The sequence below is a fragment of the Halyomorpha halys genome, unplaced genomic scaffold (assembly GCF_000696795.3).
Source record: "Halyomorpha halys isolate HHAL.00 unplaced genomic scaffold, Hhal_1.1 Scaffold234.1, whole genome shotgun sequence".
In the NCBI taxonomy this organism is placed as follows: Eukaryota; Metazoa; Arthropoda; class Insecta; order Hemiptera; family Pentatomidae; genus Halyomorpha; species Halyomorpha halys.
Window position 1 is genome coordinate 347,692 of NW_027111802.1, and position 14,497 is coordinate 362,188.

Here is a 14,497-nt window from a genome sequence, read left to right on the forward strand (position 1 = left end):
TTTATTATGTATATATAGTTGACCATAAAAATTGATATATAAGAAGATGGAAAAACTGAGAGCGATCAATCCTTCCCTATTCCATTTCATGACATTAATTTCAATATGTTCACAGCTTTTTTTATCTTTAGTTTAACAATTGTATTCTACGCAGTAACAGAACTGCTATTCGTATTACCCACCTCAAAATACCGTTAAATAAGAACTTTTATAGCAACAGAAAATTACAAACATTTTTATTTAAATATATATAAGAAGATGGTCAGGGTTGCGGTCAAAAGAGAAACAAAAATAGTTTACAACTATTTATTTTCTGAGGTTTCGCCCCACTTTGCAGGGCTTCATCAGGGCTAAAAAGAAACAAAAAAAAAACTGAGAATATTACTACAATAAGGCAATTTAAGCTAGGATATATATTATGTAAAAATAAAGTGATAAGAAATTACATATAAATAAAAGGAAGGAAGATATAAAATGGTATCAATATAAAGTAAACTGAATAAACAATGATTAGAATAAAAAATAAGTAACAATGGTAAGAGTATTGTTGTAATACTCAGTTTTTTTTTTGTTTTTTTATCTTTTTAGCCTTGATGAAGCCCTGCAAAGTGGGGCGAAACATCGGAAAATAAGTAGTTGTAAACTATTTTTGTTTCTCTTTTGACCGCAACCCTGACCATCTTCTTATATATATTTAAATAAAAATGTTTGTAATTTTCTGTTGCTATAAAAGTTCTTATTTAACGGTATTTTGAGGTGGGTAATACGGATAGTAGTTCTGTTACTGCATAGAGTATAATTGTTAAACTAAAGATAAAAAAAGCTGTGAACATATTGAAATTAATGTCATGAAATGGAATAGGGAAGGATTGATCGCTCTCAGTTTTTCCTGTTTTTTTTTAGTTTCGGTTTTTAGACTGATGTGTTAACGGGTGAGGTGCAAATGCAGGTGCCTGATTAAGCCTTAATAAAATTTGTATTCTTTTTTTTTTTTTACTCTATTATATTTTAACATATACATTATAAAACTTAATAACATGTAAATATTTCTAAAATCTTTGAGTTTTATAATATTTGTTGCAAGATCGGTTATGTTATGATAATTACTATCGGTGATCTTATTGTTTTCTCTGCACTTTATTTATTTATTTATTTTATTTTTACCTTTGGTTAATCCAGTAAGATTCTACTGTAGTTTATATTGAAATTTCCAATGTTTTTATCTACTTCAATTATCTGTTGAATAGAGGAGGTGAAGCTCTTGCTATAAATTCGGTTTCGATTACTTACCAATATTTTTTCAAATAAATACTGACATTCTCAATATAACTTTTTCTAATTCATTAGCGGACAAAGTTCATAAGGGGTTCAGTGCTCATAGCTTAGCTCTTATAAATTAAAAATAAAACCATTCTTTGTAATGATTTTAAATAATCAAGTCCACATGTTCCTAGTCCAAAACTTATTTGAGAATAGCTAAAATTTGAATCTGAAACTCATTTTTACTTTATCGTATTTCATAAATTTTAATCTAATTAAAGAATTTTGTATGTAGAAGAATTTTATTATTAAAATATTATTTTAAAGTATTAAATTCTTGATTTTATTATAATAAGGATTATCATTAACAGTTATAGTAATAATAATAAATATATCGCATTGAGTTATTTTAAATTTATTTCAAGATGTTTTCATAATTTTTATATTTTACATTTTTCTTATTCTTACGACTACTAATTCATTTATTAACTAGCATAGTAATCATATTATCAGATATTTAATCCTCTATCTAAGAAATCGATAAAATTAATTATAACAACTAGTGTTATTTTTATATTTGATACTACTTGTTATAGAGTTTGTGGTTGTGATTTGTTTAAGATTTATCCACGCCATCATCTGATTCATCAGTGGGCGATCTGATACCAGAACACGATGAATCATCAAATGATACCGTTGATTCGTTTATGATTACTGATAAATTAGAAAGAGCTGATGAAAATTCAGAAACAGATTCTGAAGCAGATGTGCTTAGCTTTAAAAATACTCACTTTAATGGAAACTCTTCTGAAGAGGAAGCATCTTTAGTGAGAGACCTTTCTTTCCCCGATATCGGAAGTTATTCCACTCACCCTTCGGGTACGTCGGGTTTTACAAGTGCTCTGACCGGAGTTATATACAAAACTTTTCCTACTATTTCAGGTAGACTTCAGTTTAGGGCTACTGGAGAAGGAGTCTTACCTCCACCATTGGAAGAAGATAGTGATAGCGAGTTCGAAATTATAGATGAAGATTCATAAAACTTTTTTCTTTCTTTTTTTTGTATGATAAATGATTTTATAATATTTTTATATTTCAGACAAAAAAAAAAAACATACATGTATATTATTGTTGTACCTGTCCCCTGATCTCCTTTTCTCCGACCATATAGCTCAAATCAGAGCTTTTATGTACTGTTCTTTATAAATGAGAAGTTTAGATGACCCTAATTCTTACACCTATCATGAAATAGTTTTTCAAGCAATTGTAGCGTTTCTATTATTATTGTTCTAAATAATTGACAATTTCCAACAATCTTTCAACATTGTATAATTACTGGTTTAGTTAATTTCCAGTTATTATTTTCTGAAAAACTCACTTCAGAAAGGAGAAAAAATACCCAACATTTTGCTGTGTAATTGTATTTTTAAGTGTATTATCTTAATTTTATTGTAGTTAGCTGTTAGCCAGGTAGCAGAATTTTATTCAGTTCAGTTCTATATCACTTAATATACAAAATTAGTTTGTCAAGCTACTTATTGACGTAATATCAGCATTTCACTATTTACTAAATCTTTATTACTTGACGCTCTATTAGTAAATAAATAGTCAATTATTATATTTCTTGAAACTCGCATTGCTTAACTCAAAGATAATGAAATATTAATCTCTGCTATCTGATAGTATTTTTTGTTCTTTATACTTTATCGTTTGTTCTTTTTAAACCATTTTATTTACAGTAGACACTTGATAATTTTCTGCTTATAATAACATTGTAAAGTTGGATGAATTAAAAAAAAAAAATTGTTAAATATATTTTGGCGACAATAGTTTTTTTTTTTATGTATTAAAAAAATCTGGATTACTACCGCATGTGAAAAATAAAAAAATAGGCAATGTAAATTGAGGCACTCGGTCGTTAAACATGGTTAGTGTAAAAAATTTTCAATGTTAAAATATTTGTTAATTACAAAACTGGATTCACTTAATATAATTCAATATTGACATTTTTTTTTAACTGCAAATTTTCTAAAAAAAAATTGTAAAATCAGCCCTAAAGAATCCGGTAAAGTAAAAATTTCAATTTATAACTAATATCAGATACCATGTTTCACATCTGAGTGCCTCGATTATTGAAAAAAGTGAAATTTTTATTTGCTAATTATACTTAGATTTCTTTTATATTTAGTCAGTAAATGTAAAATAACATAATTATTTACAGGAAATTACTATATACTATATCTGTAGTTCCCTATATTCTATTGATTTTATAATACAACTTTAAATAAAAATGCATACAGAGTAACCACCTTTGCCATAAAATTTTGTGGTGGTAGCATCCATGGTGGAAAAAGAAAATCAAATTTAATTTTTTTAACTAAGACCAAATCTTAAACAATATTACTTGATTATTGATAAATGCAAGTATATATTTAATGATAAATAATTTACAATTTTATTTTATGTATTTATATATACATTTTATGTATATAGGATTTTAATTTAACTTCAGTTTAAATTTTTTTTTTTTTTGGGATTGTCTTATTTTCTAGTATAGAAATAATTCTATTAGAAAGGTTCTGCACAATATAATTTAACTCATTTCTATCTCAGTGTGGAAGCCTGAGATTTTGTTGTTTCAGTTTTTAAGACCCTTTTTGTTTTTATCTCTGTTTGGCCAATCCGTCCCATTAGAGCAGATCTATGGAATTAGCGATGCAAGTATTACACTATACTATTTACTCATTCCTATTACTTTTTCAAGTAAAAATTGAATTTTAGTTTTTTTTTTTAATACAATCGTGTAATCCAGTGAATGAATTAGTGTCGTTCACTTTACTGAAAATACATCAGCAAATACTTGTTCATTTTAAATATGTAAAATTAATCTTGCTGAATAAGGAGTAGCTTTATCAAGCAACTTTGAGAAGTTGCTCATTTTTCAAATTTTGCACTGAAAGTAACAAATCATGTTTAAAATGTTTAATAACTAGACCTAAATTCATTCAATTTTTCGAATGATTTTATTTTCACTAAGATTCTTCCTTTTTTTTTTCATGGATTTTCGACCATTAGTTTACTTTTCTGACCAAGCCATTTAAGTTTTTGAAGGAAGTATATAAAATATTTTTCCAAATAAAAAAAAAATATATATAAAGGCTAATCAAATTATAAAAAATGGAGGTTTAACTTGATATATATATATACCGTGTAACAACATATTAATTAATAAACATATGTTTTTGAATATCGTATCATATAATATAATATGGAAAATATGATACATTTTCCATTGATTGACTGACAAATGTATTGTGTTTAGTTCATGGTATAGTTTACATTCTAAAACAAGTTTTATTTATTGAATTATTAACTGTCTACTGTTTTTAAAATTTTAACTTGTTTGATTTAACGTTTTATTATATGTATTTGTTTCTTGGTCGCCAGTTTTGTTGTTTTGACTTATTATTATTATTATAGTAATTCTTTTGAATTGTAATCATAAGTATTTTTATCTCCTATTTATGGTGCTAGATATATTGATATGTGATTTTTATATAGCCTATGTATATAAAAATATATTTCTACTTAGTTCATAAACGTTTATATGAATACGTGTGTCTAGACATTTTAATTAATATTTTAGCAATTTTGGTTTATTACTAACTGCTGGATTGTGATTACGTATAGTTTAGTACAAGTGTTTTGTGTTTTAATTTTTTATAAATATTGTAGTCATAGAGTTATAGGTGATAATAATACCCTTCCTATTTCATTAAAAAAATTATATAGTCACAAACATCGAAGTAACTTTTGGATTGATTAAATTTAGTATCATGTATGATTTTGTTTTGAAGTTATAAACTTTCTCGCGTCCATACCCTTTTAAAGAACAAAGTTAAAGTTAAAAGAATATTAGTGCCATAAAGTTAAAACGATTTACAAAAAATTAAATCTTATTTTGACCTTCTTTTTTTTTTATTATTATTATTTTAAATGAAAATATCCCAAAGAACATTTTGTAAGTTTATGTTATCGTAGTAAGTTAACCTTCTTGTATATAAGGTCATTCTTAATGTATGTACCTTTTCATATCGTATACATTTTTTTAATTTTGTTTGATGTGTATTTTTGTTTTTAACATATTTGTTAAAATTTCAGTATATCAAAAAAGTAAAATTTAAAAAAAATAATACTTTTCATGTAAATAAAATGTACTTAATATTAATTTTTAAACAGTTCCTAATCATTTTTGTATGAAACTTAATTCAAGTAAGGATGTAATTATGCATACTTATTGAATAAATAAACAAGTCATTTATGATTTATAATTTCTTTTTTATTCCTTAATTAATTAATAATTTATAATTATTTATTATTGGATATTGTTATTGAAGTATTATGTTGTTTTAAGCTTCTTCTTTCAAATCAGTTGATATACCATTTTTTCTTAAGTTGGTATGTGCGTAGGATAATGCCACTAGTGCTTTCCACAGAGATTGGCTGGACTAATGTCACACCACACTATTTATGGAATACCATAAGTAGCCAAGTGTGTCTGAAAGTATACAAAGGTAACTGATCTTCATAATTTGTTCACTTTCACTAATCTTTTTTTGTGGTCATCTAGGAAAATCGCATTGAATCAGTTTAATTTTTATTGTTTTGTTTATTTAGTCCTTTTAATATTTGGATATTAAATACAGATTCTTAGACCCAAGTATGACAAGTATGCTCTAGCGGCTTATGCTGATGATATAGCTATCTACAGTAGTTCAATGAAAGCAGAAACAACTATACGGCCGGCAGAGAAGCCGAAAGGGCTAAATATTACAGTAAATCCCAAGAATACAGACTGTTATTTTCTCTTTCCAAAAGAACAAGCGTCCTCTCCTTAAGTTCTATAGAGTAGCAGGGTGCAAGAATAGACCAGCAGGCAGCATAGTGTTTCAGCGTGTCACCCTTGAAGGCATCTGACGCTATTTCGCCTCTTACTATCATGGTGACTAAGTCTTACAGGCTTAATCATCTGTTAACTTCTCCTAATCTTTCTCTCCGCCTCAAATTAATAATTTACGAGAGTCTACTCAGGCCAGCCCTACTCCATGGTGTGCCTATGCCGACCAACATAGTACCTACGACTGCCAAAAAGGCTCCATATAAAATTTTTTGATAGCCTTCAATACAGTACGAACCTATTGTTCAGGACAGCCGCAAAGGTGGCAAACACACATGAAGACTCGACTGACGACTACAAACTTACTACAGACATTGCAAGATCTGGTGAGCCCCATCATTAGACAGCAGACTCAATACAATTTCCTGTGGTGCATCCCATTCCTCATTCCCCTCTTGCATTGCATTTGAAATGCAGTGTGAGAGATTTCACTCGTTATTGTTGCCTACTTTTATATATATATATATATATATACCTCCTTGAAGCATAGAAGAAAAAAAGGTCTAAGAGACTAAGATGACATGAAATAAAAAGTAAACTTAAGTGGGACCATAAAGATGTGAAAATCCCTTGAGGATATCGAACACCATTCTACATCAATAAATGGTTCTTCCATTAATTCAAATTGTATCATTGGATGCACTTCCACTGCACACTCTCCAGGAAAATGAAGGCTGGATGTATTTAAAAAGCATTATTTACTTTTCTGTGGCTAAGGATTCTGCTATATTTATTTACTTATATATCTGCTCTGTAATATTTCCCCTAATTCATCAGCTTCATCTTGGGCTTTTTCCTTTGTTTGGCCTCTGTTCCCTTTTCCTGAAGCTTTCCCATATAGGTTATTTTAGTGGCATAAGTTTCTTCCTCTGAAGGGACCAAAATATAGCCTAACATCTGGTCCATTATAATTAAGGAGTGCCTGATGTAGAAGAATAATTCAGATACAAGTTACTCCAATTGTGTATGGGCTGAAACTCCCAGATATCAAGTGGGTGACCAAGGATCAGACAAGAGCAAGTGGAAATAAATATGAATAAGATTAAATTGGCTGGCATATCCTAGCAGGTAAGTTTTGATCTCTTTATGGACAATAAGATATCTTTGTGATTCAGGAGCCAAATTGCCATAGGAACATGGTCACTTGGATTTGGCCTCACATCCAAAGCCCCCACTAGTGGATGGATCCATCCTAGCCCTAGTGGTTAATAACCCAAATTTTGAAGTGGCCATATACTTGGCAGATAGTGCCTGCTACTTTAGCATAACCCTCACAATGGCTTCTTGTACTTACCTTATAGTATTAATATTGAGGAAATAATATCTGCAGTGAAGATGATCACATCTTGTTATAGGAATGTGATCGTATAATGAGAAACCAATTCCTAGAAAAACTTCAGAGAATACAATCAGATAAGTATTAAGGTACCTGTACACGCTTGTCAAGTCATGCATGTTATTTGTCTTAGCTGGTACGAGTTGGCCTAAATTAGTTGCTGATCTGTCGAAAGTCGGTTTTTGGACACAAACCAAAGGGGGTTCGTGATAGCGCTTGTGTAACATCTCCACCATTGTTTTTTGTTTATGAGGAGAAGATGGTTGGGGGTGCGGTCAGAATATAACAAGGAATAAGTTGAAATAACTTATAGTGCTAACGGTTCGGTCAGAATTTCTAGCCCTCATAGGCTAAGAACAAAGAATAGAAGAAAAAAATAACCAATGAATACAAAAAATAAAATACAAACAGAATGACATAAAGTAAATAATTGTACAGAATTAAATTAATAAAAATAAAGTGATAGAAGAAGTGGAAAATAAAATGTATAAATAGGTAATTGAATATTTAAGTAACAATAACATAATTAAGAAAATAAAATAAAAAGTTGAAGCAAAGGAATATAAGTATTTTAGTTTATTAATAATTTAAAAATTAAAATTATGGAAAGAAAAAGGAAATTAAATGAATAAATAAAAAATAAAATTGAGAGAAAGAAAATATATTTAACTAATGAAATGTGTAATCATAATATTAGAATAAAGAAACAAAATATAATGTTAAGTAAGACAAAAAAAGTGAATAGAAAACAAAACAGTAATTATATATATATATAGTTGACCCTAAAAATTTAAATATAAGAAGATGGTCAGGGTTGCGGTCAAAAAAGAACAAATAGTTTATAACTATTTTAATGTCAGACGTTTCGCCCCACTTTCCAGGGCTGTTCAAAGCGAAAGGTTGAATTTGTTCAAATTCAATTCAATTAAATTAAAAATTTAAATATAAGAAGATTGTCAGGGTTGCGATCAAAAAAGAACAAATAGTTATAAACACGCAGTATCGATGCTTTCAGAAGCAACGTATTGACCACTCCCACTACAATTATTTACCTCGATGTTGAGCTGAACGGGTCGTTATAGATTGCCATGTATTTTTAGGTCAGGTAAATTCAAAATTATATATTGAATTTTCATTGTGTTAAAGAAAAATGATAAAAATTTAACATTAAATTCAAATAAATGGTTTTTGAATTATTATACCTTATATTTGAATTGTCTGTCGATGTAACTTAAGGGTTCAATTTAATATTTGAGCATCATGACAACCTTTCATAGAAGATAACTATTTTCCAAATTCAATATTAAACTCTCTATTGTAACTAAAAGTAACTTTGTAACTCATATAATAGTTTTTGTCAGTGAAATTTAACTAAAGAAATTGTTTTTTAGGACACCAAGTCACATGTGCCAGCACCTTTAAGTTACAGACTGGAGATTTTTATATAAGAACATCAATTAATTGCTTCTTACCTATGGAAAGCCTACACAGTGTTTATGAGCACTTTTGAACTCACTATATGATAAATTATTGACAGTTTAGGAAAATCCTAGGTATCAGTATAAGTGATTTTAAGTGTGTTAAAGTAAAATAATTATTAAGATGCCAGAGGAAATTCAAAACTGTGAAGTAGTCATCAATGAAAAGATTGCTGATGATGGAGAAGAAAAGGAGGATGTCCAACAAGTGCCTATTGAGTTGTCCAAAAGAGCTAGAAAACGACTACTAAGGAAGGAGAAATGGCTCGAGTATAAGCCAATTAAAAGGTACTGTTTATAACTGAAAATTATAGTCATTTTATTTCTTCTCTAACTTACAAATACTTCAATAATATTTTTAGAGCCAAGGAGAGGGCCAAAATTAAAAAAAGAAAAGAGGAAGCAAAACTAAATAATATTAAGCTTGGACCAACTAGGAAAGAACTGAAACAGCATAAAATGTCTTTAAGTTCGTGCAAAGTTAGGGTTGTTTTAGATTTTTCTTTTGACGATTTGATGAATGAAAAGGTAAAGAAGTACTAAGTATGACTAGGTCTCTTTAATTTCTTCCATTAAGGAATTAATTTAGTGTATTAACTTAGGTTTATTTAATAGATTGAATATCAGAGTGAAAGTTAATTTTTCTATTGCCATTATAATGTAATAGCTAGTATTATATTACTGCCTAATGGAGAACTTTTTCTGAACATAACAATCTTTCTTTTTTTTTTATACACATTCAAGTGGTGCTTTATCTGTTTTAATATAGGCCTCTGCCCTTCACCAAAAGGATATCTCTCCGTATATCCTCTAACACTCAGTCCTTCAATCCACTCTTGGCCATCCATTTCTTATAGTGAAGACACTCCCTCAGTCAATTTTCTTCACCTGCTAGTTCTCACTCATCCGCTTAGCAAATCCTTATTTATTCTTAAGGTATCAGATAAGTGCAGATTCTTCAATAAATTGTATACTTATCTATTTTTCCTAATTTGCCATCCCCCATCTCGTTCACACACTGCTTATATTCTTCGTAACACTTTCCTTTCAACTCTATTAACTATTTCATAGTGTGTTCTATTAGCAGCTTTTCCTCTTTGTTTGCATCAAGTGTTATTACAGATATGGGGTATCGAAAGGTAGGCAATATATAAATATTTTCTTCAGTAATGTTGTAGAAAGTCTGCTACCTTCTTATTCTTTCTGTATTAACTAAAGCGGTCTCTACATTTTCTTTGAGACCATCTCTTGTTTCCCGTCTCAAAGCTATATTCCCATTCTCAATAGCCTGCCTGCTTCTTGTAATAATTACAATATTTGCATCTTCTGTTCGGAACGTAGAAGATTCAAATTTAATAATTTTTTTTTTGTATTTGGATTAACTTTATCAACCATTAGTTATCAACTTCTTCATGGTTCGTATTTAATTCCAATTAATTAGAAAAACATCGGAGGTATTTGACGATGTTACTTTTTCAGGAATGGTACATATTTAATTGTTGACTGTATCATTAATTACAGAAAAAATGGTTTGGCAGCAGTCAAGAATAACAAAAACCAGTGGAAAGTATTTTAAAAGTTCAAACTGTTTAGGAGTATTTTTAACTATTACTGATTAGTTTTTTCTTGTTTCTAAATGTTGTTCAACTTTTTGTTGAGAGTTTGTTAATAATTTCAACTCCTGAATTATTTTATGAATAGTTAATCATTTTTTCCAACTTTTGTGTTAAGAGCTTCTGCCTTTTAATCCTCAGTGGATCAACCCGGTCAATAGAACAGGATTTTTATTCATTAGTTAATTGTTAAAATAATTTATAGGTTAAAGTATAACCTTTTAATATTATTTCTACTTATTATATAAAATCTAATTCTAATGTTTTCGTTATTGAATGTTGTATATTTAATTCCTATAATTTAATTAAATCGAGTAAATTTTTTTGTTTCAGGATCTTCACAAATGTATTAACCAATTCAGTCATTGTTATGCCCTAAATAGAAGATGCTCTAATCCTCTACAGTTGCATGTGGTAAATTTTAGAGGCAAAGCAAAAGATACAATTCAGAAAAACAATGGGTATAATAATTGGGATGTTAGTACAAATTTTTGTAATTATTCCTTTATTACAAAGTTCATATAATTAGAAAGTTTGATTTTAATATTTACATTAGTATTAGTTTAATTGTGTATCTATGTGATTTGGGAGAGCAGGCTAGCTCAGTAATATGGTGCTAAGGTATTAACTCTTAGGATCGATCTGAGTTTGAATCGGATTTGAAAAAAAAATTTTCCACAATCGAAAACTTAAATCACGTATTGCATTTTAGATATAATGGATAGATTAGATATAATTTGGTTGTCTGTAGTTAATCAACTACAGACAGCGAAATTTTAACTGCTTTCTGTTGTCAAATTTGTGTTTGGGTATAATTAATCAAACCGTTTATCTGACTATGATGACTAGGTGATGATGAGATTGTGTTGTTCAATATCTACTTAGTTCCATATTGATTTTATCAGGTTCAGCTCTGTACTTTCCGTTAGAGATGCATAAACTTATTTTCCTTGGCACGCATATATTTCAAAAAATGGCTGGTCCAATGTGGCCTTAAATTTGAGACAACTCAAAGATTAGTGTTGACATAGTCTTAAACTAGACTATAGATATAATAGGCAACATTTTATAATATTTTAACTTAATTTATAAAGTTAGATATAAAAATTGCTATTCAACTAGGATGCAAGAGGAATTTGATGTTTTGTCAGAGCCCCAAAACTCAATACTGTTTGTACAAATAGATCTGATCATCATATCACTGTATAGGAGTTTTTTGTAGTAAATAGAAGTTTAGAGCATTTGTCAATTAGGTGTTGTATTAATCGGAATCTATGAGAAGTTTCTTGTCGTTTCAATCTAGTATGGGGATTCCAAGTAGGTGAGTCTCTCGTCAAGATAGAGTCCTAAGTAGTGAATCTGTTCAGTAGGCTTAAAGTAGGGGGCAGGAGAGTAGAGGTTTACGATGGAGAGTAAAGGTGATCTCATAGGATTTGTTAGAATTTATTATGATTGTCCAGTTGTGAAACCATTGTTCAATAGATGATATGTGTGACTGCCGAGTTTGTGATGCATTAGTAGGATCATTGTTTATAGACTGTACACATGTGTCATTAGGATGAGTTGAATTATCAGATGTATAAACAATGAGACCCAGGATACTACCTTAGGGAACACCAGCAGACTGAGAAAAAAGAGATAAGTAGGCTAGGTTATGATTAACTTAAAAAATTCTATCAGAGAGGTAGGAATGGATTAATAGGAAATATGTAGGGAGAATGAATTTCCAAAGTTTATAGAGCAGTCATGGGTGCCAGACTTGGTCAAAAGCTTGTTCAATGTTGAGAAAGACTCCCGTGCAGTACATCCCACACTCCAATGTGGAAGATATGACATCCACCACATGATGGCACTTTTGTATAGAAGAATGAGATGTTCTAAATCCAAACTGGTGGTCAGGAAAAGCATGATTTGAATGAAGGATTGGATTATGAGATTTATTTTTATGTTTTGAAATCCTGATTTTAATCTTCTTTGTTTATATTTTTTTCCATAAGGAAGTGACTTTTTTTTCTGTAAAATTTCATTGACTTTAATAATTTTAATCGAAATAAAATGTTTCCTGTTCTAGGTGAATTTTCATTCAGAAGATTATTGTGATGTTTTTAAGAAAGATGAATTGGTATATTTAACAAGCGATTCTGAAAATATTATTGATAGTTTAGATAGCTCAAAAGCATATATTATCGGAGCTCTTGTTGATCATAACAGTCAAAAGGTAAAATAGTTATTTTTTATATCAAAATTTTAATCATCTCTATTACAATAAATATTCATATAATAAAATTTAGTTGAACATTTTTATTTTAAATAATAAATAAACAAAATTTTAGGGTCTTTGTTTAAAAATTGCTACCGAACGTAACATTAGCCATGGTCGTCTTCCGATTGATGAATTTGTTCAAATGAAAACTCGACAAGTTTTGACTATTGATCATGGTAAACATATTTTAATTTTAATTTGATTATGCATTTTCATTCTCTACTTAAAAAAAAACTAATTGATTTTTTTCAGTTTTTGATATACTTTTGAATGTTGCCGCTGGTGGTTTATCTTGGAAAGATGCATTCATGAAAGTTATTCCTCAGAGAAAGGGTATTTGCCCGAAATCTTCATCTGAACCAAGTTCAATTTGAAATATTATAAAAAGTAGGAAAACAATTAAGTAAGCGTAGCTATGTCACCATAGCAGTGGCAGTGGATTTAATGTTCATATTTCAAATGTCGCATCATTGGGTGCAAAGGATACTAATAATTTTATTTATGCTGTATTTTTATCTGTTTTAATCTTTATTTTATATCAACACCCTTTTTCAATTTTCTTGGTCATCTGATTTTAAATTTTTAATACCAATTTATATCTACCAGATTTATGAAAGGGTAGTGCTGCTCGCATACGAATCATTGGTGCATGTGAATAGCGCTAAATGAGCAGCAACTCTCGCCACAACTGCCTATATATAATGGATTTATAAGAGTATGCTTTATTTACTTTACATAAATTTTTATGTATAAATACTCTTTGCCTGAATCCTCATTGTTCCTAGAATGTCAGTAATGTAGTATATTGAATAATTATAATAGTCAGCGAGATTGGGGTTGGCAGATGGCTGGAGGTGGGTTATAGATCAATATTACCAAATCTACAAAATAAATATTTCAGTGAAAAATTTTAATTCGAAAATTTTATGATCGCAGTAATTATATAACATACATAGGTAAGTAAAAAAATAAATGTAGAACACTAGAGCTGAGGTTTAATATGACAAGTCTGAACTCATGACATTGGCCACGCTCTCCCCTACCGCCATCTCCAGTCTCACTTACTATTTATTACATTGTGTGTATTTGAAATATAGATAAATGGATTCTTATTATCAAATAAAAGATAATAATACTTGAGAAAAGAATATTTTTGTATCTATTATGGGTTTTGTCACTATGTTCAATATCTGTATGTATATAAAATGTAGTGTTCATTTAAGTACTTATTTTACTGATTTGATTCTCTTCTACTATGGATGGGTGTCAAAAAATCTGTATTAATCAAACTAGAGAAAAAAATTGGAAGAGACTTGGATTCTTATTGGATTCACTTAATTACAAAATTTTTTTTTTTTAAAGAAACAATTTTAAAGCACCCATCACATTTGTTACTTGTTTTATTTTGTGTACTTATCCTCATCCATGATATAGATAGTATTTCTAAATTTTTCAGTCAATTGTGTTCTTTCTGACCACGATGTTCATTAAGCGTTCATTTTTCAAACTCCCTGAGTCTATTTTTTTGTTATTAGTTTATTTTTTATATATATGTAAAAAAAAATGTCATAAATTGTTTCCATTGTTGAA

General features: G+C 29.1%; 2 protein-coding genes across 5 annotated transcripts in view; both read left to right on the top strand.

Moving 5' to 3' along the window:
- LOC106679934 (reticulophagy regulator 3) overlaps positions 1-5,591 on the top strand; it is a 20,999-nt gene extending 15,408 nt beyond the window's left edge. For both annotated transcript variants that reach the window (XM_014419336.3, XM_014419335.3), the window contains one exon: positions 1,882-5,591. In XM_014419336.3, coding sequence (XP_014274822.1) covers positions 1,882-2,300 — 419 coding nt within the window. In that variant the 3' untranslated portion in view covers positions 2,301-5,591. The remainder of the gene's footprint in view (positions 1-1,881) is intronic.
- A 3,028-nt stretch (positions 5,592-8,619) lies between these two features.
- Positions 8,620-14,497, top strand: LOC106679943 (tRNA methyltransferase 10 homolog A). Of its 3 annotated transcripts, none has more exons than XM_014419349.1 (7): positions 8,620-8,658; positions 8,945-9,319; positions 9,394-9,559; positions 10,978-11,121; positions 12,716-12,862; positions 12,978-13,083; positions 13,160-14,497. In XM_014419349.1, exons 2-7 carry the CDS (start codon positions 9,156-9,158, stop codon positions 13,279-13,281), a joined length of 849 nt encoding a protein of 282 aa, XP_014274835.1. In that variant the 5' UTR covers positions 8,620-8,658; positions 8,945-9,155; the 3' UTR covers positions 13,282-14,497. The 3 variants fall into 3 exon arrangements, with proteins under 3 accessions (XP_014274835.1, XP_014274837.1, XP_014274836.1); XM_014419351.3 differs by having other exon boundaries at positions 8,635-8,653; XM_014419350.3 differs by lacking the exon at positions 8,620-8,658 and adding an exon at positions 8,712-8,870.

Bases quoted from the DNA above. Each gene is read 5' to 3' on its own strand.
- LOC106679943 (XM_014419349.1), top strand. From the start codon at position 9,156: ATGCCAGAGGAAATTCAAAACTGTGAAGTAGTCATCAATGAAAAGATT. The intron at 9,320-9,393 runs GTACTGTTTATA...TAATATTTTTAG, and splicing joins GAGTATAAGCCAATTAAAAG to AGCCAAGGAGAGGGCCAAAA. The intron at 11,122-12,715 runs GTTAGTACAAAT...TTCCTGTTCTAG, and splicing joins ATGGGTATAATAATTGGGAT to GTGAATTTTCATTCAGAAGA.